General features: G+C 38.1%; 2 protein-coding genes and 1 pseudogene across 6 annotated transcripts in view; 1 reads left to right on the top strand and 2 right to left on the bottom strand.

The window, feature by feature from the left end:
- Window positions 1-5557, top strand: part of LOC122081094 (pentatricopeptide repeat-containing protein At3g53170) — a 15299-nt gene extending 9742 nt beyond the window's left edge. Inside the window, exon 4 of one of the 5 annotated variants that reach the window (XM_042648097.1) lies at window positions 5493-5557. The gene's annotated coding sequence lies outside the window, so the exon portion shown is untranslated. The other 4 variants (XM_042648068.1, XM_042648089.1, XM_042648083.1 and 1 more) reach the window with 4 other exon arrangements.
- Window positions 4984-9756, bottom strand: LOC122081123 (caffeic acid 3-O-methyltransferase-like). Its single transcript, XM_042648109.1, has 4 exons — window positions 9105-9756; window positions 5875-6185; window positions 5627-5691; window positions 4984-5209 (listed from the first exon to the last, which is right to left on the bottom strand). The coding sequence occupies exons 1-4, from the start codon at window positions 9515-9517 to the stop codon at window positions 5000-5002; spliced, it is 999 nt and encodes a 332-aa protein (XP_042504043.1). The 5' UTR covers window positions 9518-9756; the 3' UTR covers window positions 4984-4999.
- Window positions 9757-13719: 3963 nt separating this feature from the next.
- The window catches only part of LOC122069278, a 1657-nt pseudogene continuing 943 nt past the window's right edge, over window positions 13720-14433 (bottom strand).

The raw sequence follows: 14433 nt of genomic DNA, 5'->3' as shown, positions 1-14433 counted from the left end.
AATTTTCTTTTATCCTTTGATAGAATTGTAGGAGATTGGGTTGTGGAGTTTGATTTGAACTCTATTTCTGTTTCAGGATGGGATTAGGAATGTGTTTTACTTTTTGGTCTTTATATACTATCATGTAACCATCATAACTTTCAGTTTTCCAAATTGGAATGAATTTTTTTTAGTCTCTGTCACTGGCTGCCAGGAGCTGTTGATGTACTAGTCTTTCTCATCTTCTCTGAATCCTTGTTTCAGGTGTGATCCATACTCACAAGTCACACCATTATTCTTTTTCCCTTAAGATTCTTTTATGCAAATCTCTTTCTTCCCCTTAATTTTCTTTCCAGTTTGAATTATTTCGTTTTATTGGCTGCTGCATTGTTTTTACATTAGTTTGGAAACTAATAGGAATCAATAGAACTCTTTGGTTTCATTGAAATTTGTTGGGATTTGAATCCATACATGAGGGTGATCTCAGGTGTAGAATTTGACACCATTTAAAGCAGCCAACCAAGAGAGTGGTGCTAAGGTCTAGATGTTCCACTCTTGTTTCAGAAATTTATGACTAAAATCATATCCGAACTCTGAGTCAGTTGCTGGTGTAACTTTAGACATTTGGGAGTTTGGAACTTCACCTATAATCTCATCACGATTGTTTGATTTGGCTGAGCTCTCATCGGAAACATCCAAAACAGAAGCTGTTCGAGAAGAGGAAGAAGCCAACTTCTTCTATTTACAATTAAGGCCTCCTATTGGCAATTGTCACTCTATTGATATTTTTAGTTCCATTTGATTTGTACTTGCAAAAGATCCCTTCTCCTAAATTTATTTACCTTTCGGTCCAAGGTCTTTGTCCCCTAACAATAGGGTCTTAAATCATTACCAGAAATTACAGAATTGCCACTGGTATTTTGTACTTGGAATTTTATTACTTTTGTGGGACCAAAGTGATGTACATCAGGGTTATTGGACTCAGGATCACATCATTTTCTTACAATTCCTCCCATTGCACAATTACTATCTTCTTTGAAAAATCCCAAATTTAAAGGATGAATGATTAAAGTATTAAAGACCCACTTGCATTCCAATATTGCCTTCTACTTACTTTTGTTGTATGGATATTTTTTTCGCTTATTAGTTGCCATATCTCTCTCTGTGGGTTTAGTTGATGTCATGCCTTTTGGGCATGGACAATCCGTCATTGTATCATGCATCATGGCAGAAATTCAGACAATGGTGATTTGTATCCCTTTATAAAAGAATTATCTGTGTACTTCGTTTATTTAGTACCTATTCTATAGAGGGGGAGGAGGAGGTAACGGCCAGGAGGTTCGAACTCAAAATCTCCTGGTGAGAGCGCACCACAGCTTCACCAATTGCTTTATGCTCGAAGAGAATTATCCATGTACTATTCATGTACCTCAGATTCATGGCATGTTTGCTAAAGGAAGTTTCAGAGATTTTTTGAGCTGTCCTTTAGTTGGGATAAGAGCTCAAAGCATGAGGAATGAAAATCTCGAAATTAGCTTTCCAACCATTTAGGAAACAGATCAATCCAATATCGGACTAGGAAGTTATGGCTTGATTATCAGGCATGGCATGTGTGATAAAGGAAGCAGTGTTTGCACATCGGTTGGATTCAAGCTCCATTTTGGGATTCGTACATTGATTCTGGGTTGATGGTGAAAACATGAACATAGTATCCCGTTGAGTCAGCTGTCATATGGAAAAAGAATCAAATTAGACGGAGATCAGATGAGAGAGATACGACCATTTTAGTGAGTAGAGGTTGGGCTGCCGGATCATGGAACCGGCTGGTTTGTTGGAACCAGATCCATTCTGGCCGAGAGTTAAACTCAACTGGTCGATTGGTTGCCTGTGGAGGTCGACTGGCTCCTCCGAGAGACATGATTTTGAGGGTTCTAAGTGGATTTTTGGATTGTGAGTTAGACAAGGGACCTAGGACTTCAAGAGAGAACTTAAGGGAGAGTTCTTTGAGCTTGAGAGGAGTGATTCATGGGGAGAGGAAGTTCCATTAATGGTTAATCCAAGAATCCCCAAATCTCCTATGCTTCATTGTTGATTCAAGCATCTATGGGAGAGAGATTTGGTGTTGTGCACTCTAGATGGCATCAAGAAGTGTTGGAAGAAGTTAAAGAGAGATTTGCTACAAACCTAGGGCTTGAGTAGGAGATTCAAGGAAGGCTTCTTGTGGTTGGTTGGTCCGGTGAATGTTGTGCTCTATTTGAGGAGAAGCAAAGAGAAAGGAAGGAGAAGAAGAGGAAGAACAAACCTAGGGTTTGTGTAGTTCGTACAGGAGGGAATTGACATAGGTCGGAGGTAATTGTTATTGTTATATTCCATTCATATGTACTAGGTAATAGGTATAGGATGGGTGTTCACCCCAAAGTGTTCCCGGACCGCATGCATACATCCGTAAGTAACTTAGTGCAACATGGCAAATTTCATTGAGAGGAATCAGCAAAGAAAAGAAGCAACATGTTTGATGAAATTCCTAGCCTAGTTTGAGCTGTTATTGGGAGATAATTTATAAGTCCATTTATTGTGATAATTGACCATAGAATGCGTGCTTGATAGTAGGGGTTGTAGCTCCTTTTTGTGGGTGCCACATAAACTGTGGGTTAGTGCTCTTGACTGTGGGTGCAGTTGAACCATTGTATTGTGTATAGGTTAGGATTTGGATCATAGCCCAAGCTACCATTTGCACCATGGATGTAGGCAAATTGCAGAACCTTGTACACCCTTTCTTGTGGTTTGCTTTTTGTGTGGATGCATGTATGGTTGTGAAGTGCTTTGTAGGATGGTTTGTGGTGGATGGGTTATATGATGCGTGGCTGGTGATTGCCTTATGCAAATGTGTGTGTGTGTATGCACCTATGTGGTTGTGTAACAGTGATGCCAGCGAATGAGTAGATGAAATGAGCGAGTTGTTTGAAGGTTACTGATTCATCCCCTCTCAGTGAGAGCAATTGTTCAACACATATCCTACTTGGAATTAAATACTAGCAATGAGTGTCTTGATCCTTCGTTATCTTCTCATTGCAAGTTGTGAGTTTCTTTTATTTCAATAACATGGTTCGGTAATCAGTACAGATCATGTTACCATGGAGTATGTAGGCACTCAGATAACGCCTGAAGATTATAAGAACTGCCTGTGAGGAACCCTTGAAAGAATAGTGATGGTTTCTGATGTGGCAAGGGGAGGGGGGGGAGCAACAGTTTAATTACCCTTTGACAAATTGCATTATGTTCGTTAAATCATTACATAACTAGAAGTTCAGTCTACATTTGTTCAAACTCAGTACTTGAGCTACACTTTTTTCTTCTTCCTCCTCTCCTGGTACTAAAGGTGGCATCCTTGAATTTTTAATGACGGATTACTTTTGTTATGTTAGAATTTAGAATTTCTTGTATGTACTAGACCCAAAAAAAAAAAAAAAAAATCTTGTACCCTCTATATATGCATATTAATGGAGGGTTTAATTTTCTTTTGTTACTCTCTGACCATTCACATTATTCCAAATTTTAGACACTAAGTCTTTAATTGGTTGTTCTCTTGTGCGGACATGCATACTCTTTCTACTTCTGTATTTGATTGGATATGTATCGTCTACAGGTTGGAAAAGTTTAGAATGGTAGTTCAGGTTCTTCAGCTACACGGAAAATGTCCAAACATGGCATACCTCTCCTTTAAATGGCCTCCTCCATGGCCAAAAAGCATATACTCTTCATGCTGGAGGTGTTCAAGTTATCAAGTCTCAAGATGTATTTGGCGGCGTATCGGTGTATTGGTATATTCAGTTATGGAGACAGGAAACGATGTGAATCCCCATGGGGGGAAAAGGGGGGGGGGGGGTTGTGGAGTAACATATCCAACTGTCTCAACCAACCTTGGTTGAGATGACCTGAGGTGGGTCGATACATTTCGGTACAGACCCAGTCGTTGTGGAGTAACATATCCAACTGTCTCAACCAACCTTGGTTGAGATGACCTGAAGTGGGTCGATACATTTCGGTACAGACCCAGTCGTACTGAAACACCTCCCTGTTTTGTCATTCAGTCCCTTGAGTGAGTTCGATAGCCCATTCCTTGCTGCTTGCTTAGTAGCCCATCCACACCCGAATTGGCTAAAACTAGTATAGGTGTTATATCCTCCGTTTGCCATACCTGGAATCTCAAACCAGCACCAAGGCTGAGGGGGTGGAGTAAGAGTAACATATCCAACTGTCTCGACCCATTTTGGTTGAGATGACCTGAGATGGGTCGACACACTTCAGTACAAACCCACTTGTACTGAAACACCTCCCTGTTTTGTCATTTCCTACAAAACTGGTTAGCAGATTCTCCCTTTCCTTCAAATTCACTTTCCAAGGCCAGAAAAAAGAGCAAAAACCGATCCTGAAAGCTAGAATGACTCAGATTCATGATGAAATCGAGGTGAAAACAAAGTTAAATCCACCCTGAGAGTGGATCAAACTCTCAACCAGTAAAAGAAGTTATGTTTGAAACCCACATTTTTTTTGCAAGGTTGAAAGGTCAATGCTGATTGATGGGGCTTGGGAAGAGGGCACGAAGACAACGAAAGAAGATGTTGATCCCTCGGTTGATACCATGGCGGTGATTCAGAAAAGAAATAAAAAATATTTGAAGAAGAGAAACAAGAGAATATCAGTCCAGACACTACTATGGACCATAGAGCAACATGCCCTGATAACATGTAATTTGGGAAGAAAACATTGACCACTGTGGCTGATTTATTGATATTTGTTGGGGGTATAAACCCCTAAAGTAACATTCAAGATGATTGATTACACATAAAACAGAAACCTTGATTATCTTTATCAGTCAACATCTTAACAATGCATATCAATATACCACATTTTTTATTCAGTCTAATTTATTATCTGTTTATAGAATTCAAGGACTGAGTAGCTGTAGACTTGACAAACAATTCTTAAACCTGCAAATCCAGCTAGTTGAGCCAAGGCTTCAAAATTCTTTCTCTGTCCTTTCCTTTCCTCCTGATTGAGCCAACATCATAAGGTCCATCTGGAAGACGTTATGAGCTAGGAGACTGCTCTTGGGTGCGTCAGGAACTACAGACTCAACAGCAATCACTTTTCCAGTGTTTGGTAGTGCTTCCCAGAAATTCTTCAACAATTTCAGGCATTTCTCATCATTCAAGGCATGGAGTAACCACTGCAAACAACCTTGTAAGTTCAGAAAGTTTCTTCCTTTCACACCAAGACTTCAGAATGTACTACAAATGAACAAGTTTGAAACCAGTTTGGGATTGAAACAACCTTAAGGTTTGCCTTTGCCACATTAATGGTAGTATATGAATTGGGATTTCATTTTTTTCCATTAATATTGTGTCTCAACTTGTTAAAACTCCATCAGTTCGGGTGACTTTAAAATTTAAGAACTAGTATGTTTGTTATTGAGATTTGGCCAAAAATTTGCCCCTTTTTCTTATCAGTAGATGCCGGCGGACTGAACGGCGATATCTGGACCTCATTCAAGCTGAACACTCTGTCTTCAACATGGGTGTTTGATATTCTCAGATTATTGTTTTAATATTAACATATTCATTAAAAAAAAAAAATCAGATATTACCTTTACAAAAATTGCATCTTCTTTCGGAACACTTACAAACATATCTCCGTCAACATGCTCAACCCCTAACAACAAAAAGGAACCTTTACCTTTGAGATCAAGTAAAACCAAATCAATGAAGGAGCCAAAGGACAAATTTCAATATTTATGAATAGCCACCAAATTCAAATCGGAACACCATTTTTTTTTTCTATTGTAAGAGCAAAGTCTTGGTTATAGGATAGCCCAACCAAAATTAAAATTCTTACCAGGATAGGATGGTGCACCTTTGACCACATGAGGCAAGTCAAAGTTGATTCCCTTGATTGTAGGGTACTTAGAAATGATCAGGTTTAGAGTCACTCCATAGCCACCACCAACATCAACTACCTCCTTTAGGCCCTCAAATCCCCTGTAAGTCTCAAGAACCTTTTTCATAGTTACCATAGTGGCATTATACATAGCTGTATTGAAGACTTTATTAAATATAGGTTCCTTGCCAAGATAATCAAATAAGTTCATTCCGTGGGCCTTCTCAAATGGGGTTCCTCTTTCAAGAACTGCTTCTTTCAAATGGTACCTAAATTATAAATTAATTAGAATAATAAAAACCCAGTTCAGCTAATTTAATGGGTAGGGGAAATTAATAAACTAATTAGAAGCAAAATTGGGTTCCCTACAAAGACATCTTGCGAAAACGGGTGTATATCGTCATTTCCTGCGATTTCTCAAGAAGAGTTTGGGCAGCTTGTCCTCTGGGACTTGAAACTGAGCATCTACCTTTTTCATCTTTTCCTCAAGTAATTATGTATTTTTATAATTCTACTGACATACCTCTGGTTAACATGGATATTTTATTCATCATATCTATCATCATGTGCTATTTTATTTGGAAATTTAGAAATCAGGTAATTTTTGCCTCTGACAAACTCAATCCCTATACAATTCTGCAACGATTTCACTATTGGGTTTCTAATGGTGTACCTTCACAAGTGGTAGAGAACTAGGTGATGGATTTCCAACCTGTTTGTACTCGTATAAATTGCCTACCCTTTTATCACAAGCAATCTTGATGATCACAATATTAACAAACAGGAGCAAAAGTATATTTGGATGGGCAATAGCTATTAAAAAAGTAGGGAATTGTGTCTTACCTATGCTCATTATTTGTTGACTGGAGAAGATATTGAAATAACAGCATGGAGCCTTCTCCAAGGCTTGAAGAAGGCAAAGGAAGGAGTGGGATGTTGAAGAGATCTGGGGTGACATAGAAGACTTTGGAACCTGTTTTGAAAACTCTTTTTGGTGGCCATGGATTACATTGCCTCTTTTTTTTTTTTTTTCGGAAAACTCTAATCTTTTGTATAAATGTCAATTTTTCCTAAAGCCTAACAACAATCTAGTTAGTGCGTTCAAGTCCGTAACCTATAATGCTATGGATAAGAAGGTTGTGATTAAGGAAACACAAACTCTGTTCCAAGTTTACCGTTTAACTTAATATTATTGTTTGATTCTTTATAAGGAAAAAATAAAATAAAATAAAAAGGTTGAACAGACAAATGTTCTCAAGGTGTTCTTTCTTTGGGTTTATGCCACTAGATTGAAGATTGAACTGTATTTACCAAACACAATTCCATTCCCATTTCATTCCCACATAACACAAAAACGCCAGAATCGTTCCCATGGAGTGAAACCAAAAGGACTCCAAGGACTATGATATATAGAAGTCATAATTGGCATATTTTGAACACAGGTGGATATGATTATGTACCCGTTGGTTGAAGCTCGGCAATTAGCCGGTAGTGGTGGAAGGCAGTAATGTCATCAGAGGGGCCAAATGAGGACTTATTTGTGGAGTGGAGGCTATACCAATTGTTCTGAGGAGTAGGTCTTCTTCGATGCCCGTGTGCAATTTAGGGCGTCGGAGAGAGGTATTACGAGAAACTCAGGAAATAGGGGGTGTTTAGGATAATTTTTTAGGGTGGTGCTATAGTAATATGGGTGAGACGTGCAGTTTCGATTTTATGCTGAAGTCGTGAAGATCTTTTCTCCCAGATTCTATTCAGATCTATGGAAAAACAAGAGAAGAATATAAAGAAGTCTCACTACCTAAGAAAATATTGTGCTGATTGCTGAGCTAGTGTAACCTTTCTCATTAAATATTAGCACTAACAAAGAAAAGGGCAATTACCGGTTGAATTCTAGGGAGCAAAAATTCATGCTTTAATTGATTGATGCTGGAAATGAAGTCATGGGGAAAAGAATGTTGTCTAGTTGCATGGTCTCTATGCAGGATGGAGGAGCGCATGAAATGACCGTCTCATCCTGTCGCTTGTGAAATAAAAAATCTCCATCCATATTGATGCCTTTGCATTCTCTCATTGGCCCCATGCTGGTGCAAGGACATATCAGACAACAATCTTTTGCCCATTATGTTAAAATCTACTCAGCAACCCATAACCGAGCAAAACCAAATTAGTTGATTTTTCCCCTCGTAATTGAGAGTACAAAGCCCAAGCTTATGTCTAAGCCCTAACCTAGTCTGGACTCATTCTTGGGATGCCTGTGAAGCTCATTGGGCACAGGAACCACGCGACTAGGTAGTGTTCTTTTTCCTAAAATATATATAATAAGTGGATCAATGTACATGTATCAACTGGTCGGGCTTGGTTGGGCTTAACCAGGCTTGACCGATTCACCCCTGCACCGTGATCGACCCGTTTAGCTAATCGAGCTTACATTGTGTAACACTGTACTATATTTGGAAGGTTGGGTCAGGTTTTAATTGGACTTTCTATAATTGGGCTAAATGGGCCTTAATCAGGCTTCAAGACCATATTACTCTGAAAGGGCTATGCTTAAAATTGATCTATAAAGTGGGACTGCAAGGGGATACCAATAAAATGGGTCTTAGATGGCCTTAAAAGGTCCTTAGAATGTTAGGACTTTTGGGGATAGAATAGGGTAAAATGGTCAACAGGAAATTCATTACACATAGTTGGGCTAAATTGGTTGGGCTTAGTTTGGTTACATGGGACTGGCTCGTAGGCAATCGGTCCGATCGAGGGATCAACGAGTATGACAATCACATCGCGAACACCCAATTAATATATGTGTCGGTGCCATTGGGCTCAACGGGCCGGGCCACTTTGGGCTTTAAATTGTTGGTCTCAATCGGACTACAAGTCCAAGCTTGGAATCGACACCCTTAGATAGATGTAGATGTAGGTGTCATTCAAACCTTGGCATGAGAAGACACATCAGGCCTACGCCTTGTCAAGCCCAAGTCTTCGAACCCAACTTGACTTGATCCCATGGAATTTCTCAGAGGAAACCCAGGTTGAAAATTCGAGGCAAGAAAAAGAAGGTTCAAGGTGTCTCAGGTTTTTCCTAGGGTGAAGTTCTACAGCCCTAGTTGCAATTAAACTGGAAAAATTTTGACCAAAGTGGCCAGTTAAGTTGATAATCATAAAGAGGAGAAAGAAAAGTGAAAACTAACCAACTTTCAATGAAGGGGTTTTCCTGTAACAAGAAAGCAAAGGGAGCAAATGAAACTTCTTCTTGATTGCTTACTAGGAACTTGCTCACAAGTGCTAACCCATATAATCTTCTGACTCCACCACCATTTTCTTCAGTTACCAGAGAACAATTCAAGATGGAGTAGCTTGAGAGAAGCCGAAGTATGCGATCAATCATGACAGGAGCATCTGGGTTTTGTGTGGGTAGAAGAGAAGCAATCTCTGAAGGGGAGATGAAGTTACCAGCCCCAACCTTGGCTATGATCTCTAGCAGATCAAGCTCAATTGCAGCTCTTAGTACCATGGGAAGGACTGAAGCACTTGCAAGTTGCATAACAAATAAGCAATCTTCCTCTTCATTTGAGGTCTTGGACTGAGATTCTTTACTACTCATGCTGGCTTTTTTCTACTTGGGAGGGAAGAGTTTGAGCTTTGTTATAGGCTTAACTACCTCTTTTGGTTTTCATGTGATGAAATAGTTGGATAAGTTCCATCACCTTTGTGGCTAAGATTTACACTTGTAGAAGGATTGATTTTTTTTTTGTTGTTGTTTTCGTAGCAAAAGCAGTATATGATGATGGCAATTTGTCAGTTTTTTGTTGGGGGCAATTACTCTTCCTCCCCTATACTTAACCTATATTTACTAAAATTCTTTTATTCTTAACTCCTTTTTTTTATTTTATAGTCCCCTACGTTTGAACTTTTACATCTTCTTCTCCCCTGTTATTTTTAAATGTCTAAATTATCTCTTCTTTTTAACCTGATAACCGATTCACCTGAGTTCATTGGACAAGTTTACCTTTTCCTTGTCCATCTCAAGAGCTTGAATTAGGTTCTCCAGGGAAGTCTTTGCATCTCCCTTGATGGTTTTGGGTATCAGATTCTTTGCAACACCAACAGGGCTCATCTAAACAATTGATGTCCTCTATGACAACGATGATGGACTTTCTGGAGGTCTCAATCAAGAGCTTCTAGTTCCGTACTTGACGAGGGTAAGTTCAAGGTCACAGATGTCTTAGTTCAAGAGATTGGCCATGGAAGCGATGACGGGGCACCTTATGCATTTAAAAATAGCAGGGAGAATGTGTTAAATTTCAAATGTAAGGATGGTAATTACCTCCTCTTTTCTTTTATTTTTTTTATTTTCTTTTTTTTTAAAGAAGGACAATTCGTCATTGTTTCAGAAAAAATTCCACAAGAGTTGCAATCATTGACTAGTCTCACAGGGGAGTCATAATCAGTGACTGACTAGCCCGGATGGGGAAAATTACAATAGGGGCAAAAATGTCTGAAAATATCAGTGGGAGCGTGGATTTTTGGTTTTTGTTTTGGATAGTTTTGTAGTATCAATACATGTTTAGAGAAATTTAGTTAAAAAAAAAAAAAGAATCTTATAAGGCAGTATGGTCTTTACACTTAGACATAGAGAAAGGCGAAATGATTGTCCTGCCCCAATGACAAGCAAAATTTTTACTACTATTGACCCTTCTACATGTGTTTCCATTGGTCACTAATTGGTGTAGAGGCCACACTACTTTTTTATGGAGCCCTCTCCCGTTAGTTAAATAAAATATCGGGTGGGTAGTTTGGTAAACTAAAAACCAATATTGAGTAATCTTGTAATTTTCCCTTTGTTGAATCCCCCATTTTGAAGGTCTTTGCACCCAAAAATAATAAAACTCTGGTTTTGGGTCACAAAAAAAATTATACTCTCCATCCAACTTGGAATAAATACTTCTAGAGAAAAGAAAACAAGACATTAGGTGGATTGGTCTGAAGCTCAAGACAAATTTAATTAAAGTTGCTCTCCTTGCCAATGATAAAAGGAGGGCCTTCCAAAAGGCTAATTCAAAGTGAGTCATCTCTAAGATTTTCGATGGACACGATGATTTAGAAAGCATGCTTAATAGAGGGTGCCCTAAATAGATATTTGTTGGGGTAATAAACCCCTAATTAAAGTTAAATTCAAGAGTGAATGGTTACACATAATATGAAGGGGAAAAGAACACTACCTAATCGTGTGTCCTTGCGAAAACAAAAACATTGAAGAAGCCAATATGACAACTTTACCCTTGTGAAATACAAATTTTCCATTCTCTATTGATGTCCCAATAAGCCCCCTCATTGGCCCCCGCACTAATCGTGCTAGCGGCCATTCGACCAAGTACCATTCTTCTCCCCCAACATGACATAGTAACTTTTCATTCACCTAAAATGTGAAACATGCTTAATTTACTTTCAAAGGAAAGTAAAACCTGATTGTACCCAACTCTTTTAAATGAAAAGCTTCAGTGAAATCCAGGTCAACCTCTCTTTGTTAAATGTAGTCCAATGTGGTTCTGTGCCAGGTTAGGATTAGGTGGAAATATGTCATAAGCTAGTAATTAGAAAAAATATTTTTTTTTAACTTACAAATTTTCACACTAAGAGCAATTAGGGGCTCCAGTGCTGCCACTTTCTAATTTTACTTATAATAATAATAATAATTATTATTATTATTATTATTATTATTATTATTATTATAGATTGAGAGGGTAAGTAGATAACAGCTAGGACGCTCGAACTTAAACCTCTTAATGAGTAGGAGTTTTGGTGCACCACAATTCATCAATTGTGCTAGGCAATTGTTGTTAAACTTAAATATTATCACTTACAAGAAGTCAAGAAATGATCAAAAGAATGAATGAAAACACTTAGATTGTGTTTGGTATGCATTCCTATTTTGATAATGGACATTTCATTATGATAATGTGCCAAGAATGAAACACTGTTTGGATGCATATTAGTAAAAAAATATGTTATTAATATTTAGATGTTCAGACATTTCATCAAACACCTAATGGTTGTGTTTGGTTTTGCATAAAAAATATTATGAGGAAATTACACTCCCTTCCCCTGTATGTTTCAAGTATTACATAACCCTCCCCTACGAAGTTTGAACTTACACTCCCTTCCCTTCTAAGTTTTAGATTCTATCAATCGTACCCTGATCGTGAGTGAGGAACCATTAAATGTATTACAATCCTTTTCATAAACCCTAAAATACCCTTAGTCTATAGGAGATGATGAATTTGGCCTCAACTTATTATCGTCTTCTTCGTTGAGAAGAAGACGGAGCCCAAAAAGCATTAGCTCACCAGAGCCAAGAACCATGAAATCAAAGACCCAAAACTCTCAGTAAACTAGAAATGCAAGAAAACCATCATGTGAAGGAGAATTGTGGATAGCAGAAGAAAATCTGGAAAGGTATGGGTTGTCACACCGATGAAAACAAGGGTTTTCTTGACTCATTAAAGCTCTGGTCCGGCCGCGGTACGGCACTTGAACCCGAAGCTACAATTAGATCCGATCTATTTAGATTCCACAGATCTAGCAGCGAAGACGAAAGAGTTCGTGGAAAGGGTTTATGGATTGATGAAGAGATGTGGGTGGAGATCTGCATCTGCTGCTGCTTCCGTCATTTGTTCCTTTTCACCTGCAAAACTCAATTCCTCAAGTAGACCTCGACTCCACAAACATCTTGAAGCTTTGAAGCTGAAGCTCCCCTACTTTGAAACCACATAAATGGAGCTTGGAAATAGAGCTAAAAAGGACGAGAGAGAAAGAAATAAAAAAGTAGAGGATTCTTTGAGGATTAATTTCTTCTTTCTTTATTTGTTTAGCTTTGACTTTGTGTCAAGTTCTGTGAACTTTAATCGCAATATTCCCCATATGGGCTTGATCAACTTCATTCACCTGCTATTTTTAATTTAATCCATGAAATTGTACGAGACTGATTTTTCATTCGTAAGGAAGAATTAAAAGATATCCATTTGAATATAAAAGAATTTGGCACCTGGGCTTGAAGATATCCATTTGAATGTAAGAGAATTTGGTACCAGAGAGATTCACCTGTAATGAAGAAAACATGGACAGAGAAAATATAAGTTTGATGATAATGTTGAAGGAAACAGAATTCTGCCGAAAATCCATCTTGGATGAGCGATTAAAGATCTCTTTTGCATCATTTATTCGATCATTGTCTACCAGGACGTTGAGGCAGAAATTGAAGGATTGTAATGAAATAAACAATTGAAAGAAGGGATTCTGTAAAAGAGGTTGATGGCCCACTCAGCTAAATTGGATTTTCTATAATGTTGGAATGGCTCTCAAGAGTGTGATTTTTAAATAAAGGGGAAGGCGGTAAAAGAGTCATTTAACATGAACTTATAACAAGGTTAACAGCATAGGGTGCGGTTGTAATTTCAAACTTCGTAGGGGGTCTAACTGTAATACTTGAAACATACAGGGGAGGGGAGTATAATTTCCTCAAATTGATTGCACAATAATGTGTGTATTCATCGAACACCCCTGATCCCTTCTTTACCCAACTCTCATATATTTAAAAACAGAGAAAAAAAAAATCAAATGTTAGATATTACTTTACATTCAAGAGTTATTGATTACACATAATATGTAATAGAAACCTTAACCATCTTTTATCACTCACCATACTTAACAATGCATATCATTATATGCCACATGTTTATTTAATCTAGCTATATTATAAGAACAAAAAGAACAACCCAATGAATGAAGCTCTTGCTACTATAAGGTCTAGGAGAGAGTAAATGTACGCAGCCCTACTCCTTGCTTTGCAAGAGAAACTGTTTTCTTAATTTTGAACTTATAACCAACATGTTGCAATAGTGCAACTTGACCATTGTGCCAAAGGCTTGCCCCTCTAACTAATATATTATCTATTTGAGCCAAGGCCTCAAATTCTTTCATAGTTCGTTCCTTCCCTCCTGGTTGAGCCAACATCATATGGTCCATTGGAAGATGTTATGAGTTAGGAGACTTTTCTTGGGATCTTCAGGAACTACATACTCACCAGCAATCACTTTTCCATTGTTTGGTAATGTTTCCCAAAAATTCTTCAACAATTTCAAGCATTTCTCATCATTCAAGGTATGAAGTAACCACTGCAAAAATTCTTGTTAAGTTCAAAAATTTCTTGCCCATCACACAAAGACTTCAGAATGTACTACAAATGAGCAAAGTTGAAACCAATTTGAGATTGGAACAACCCTTAAGGTTTATCATTGCCAAAATTAATGGCAATATGTGAATTGGGATTTCATCTTTCCATTAATATTGTATCTTGACTGCACTTGGAATGCTTTAGAGGTCGATAACGCCTTCTGAGACTATAAAACAATGTTTGATATGCATTATGGAGTGTGCTATGTGGCCTATTTTGCACATTTTGAGACAAGATTGAAATCGCCCTGATAAAGGGTTTCCGCATATTCTCCTCCCCCCCCCCCC

This window comes from Macadamia integrifolia, chromosome 1, assembly GCF_013358625.1.
Source record: "Macadamia integrifolia cultivar HAES 741 chromosome 1, SCU_Mint_v3, whole genome shotgun sequence".
Lineage (NCBI taxonomy): Eukaryota > Viridiplantae > Streptophyta > Magnoliopsida > Proteales > Proteaceae > Macadamia > Macadamia integrifolia.
The sequence above is the reverse complement of the archived record's forward strand: the minus strand, read 5'-3'. Positions and strand labels throughout refer to the sequence as shown.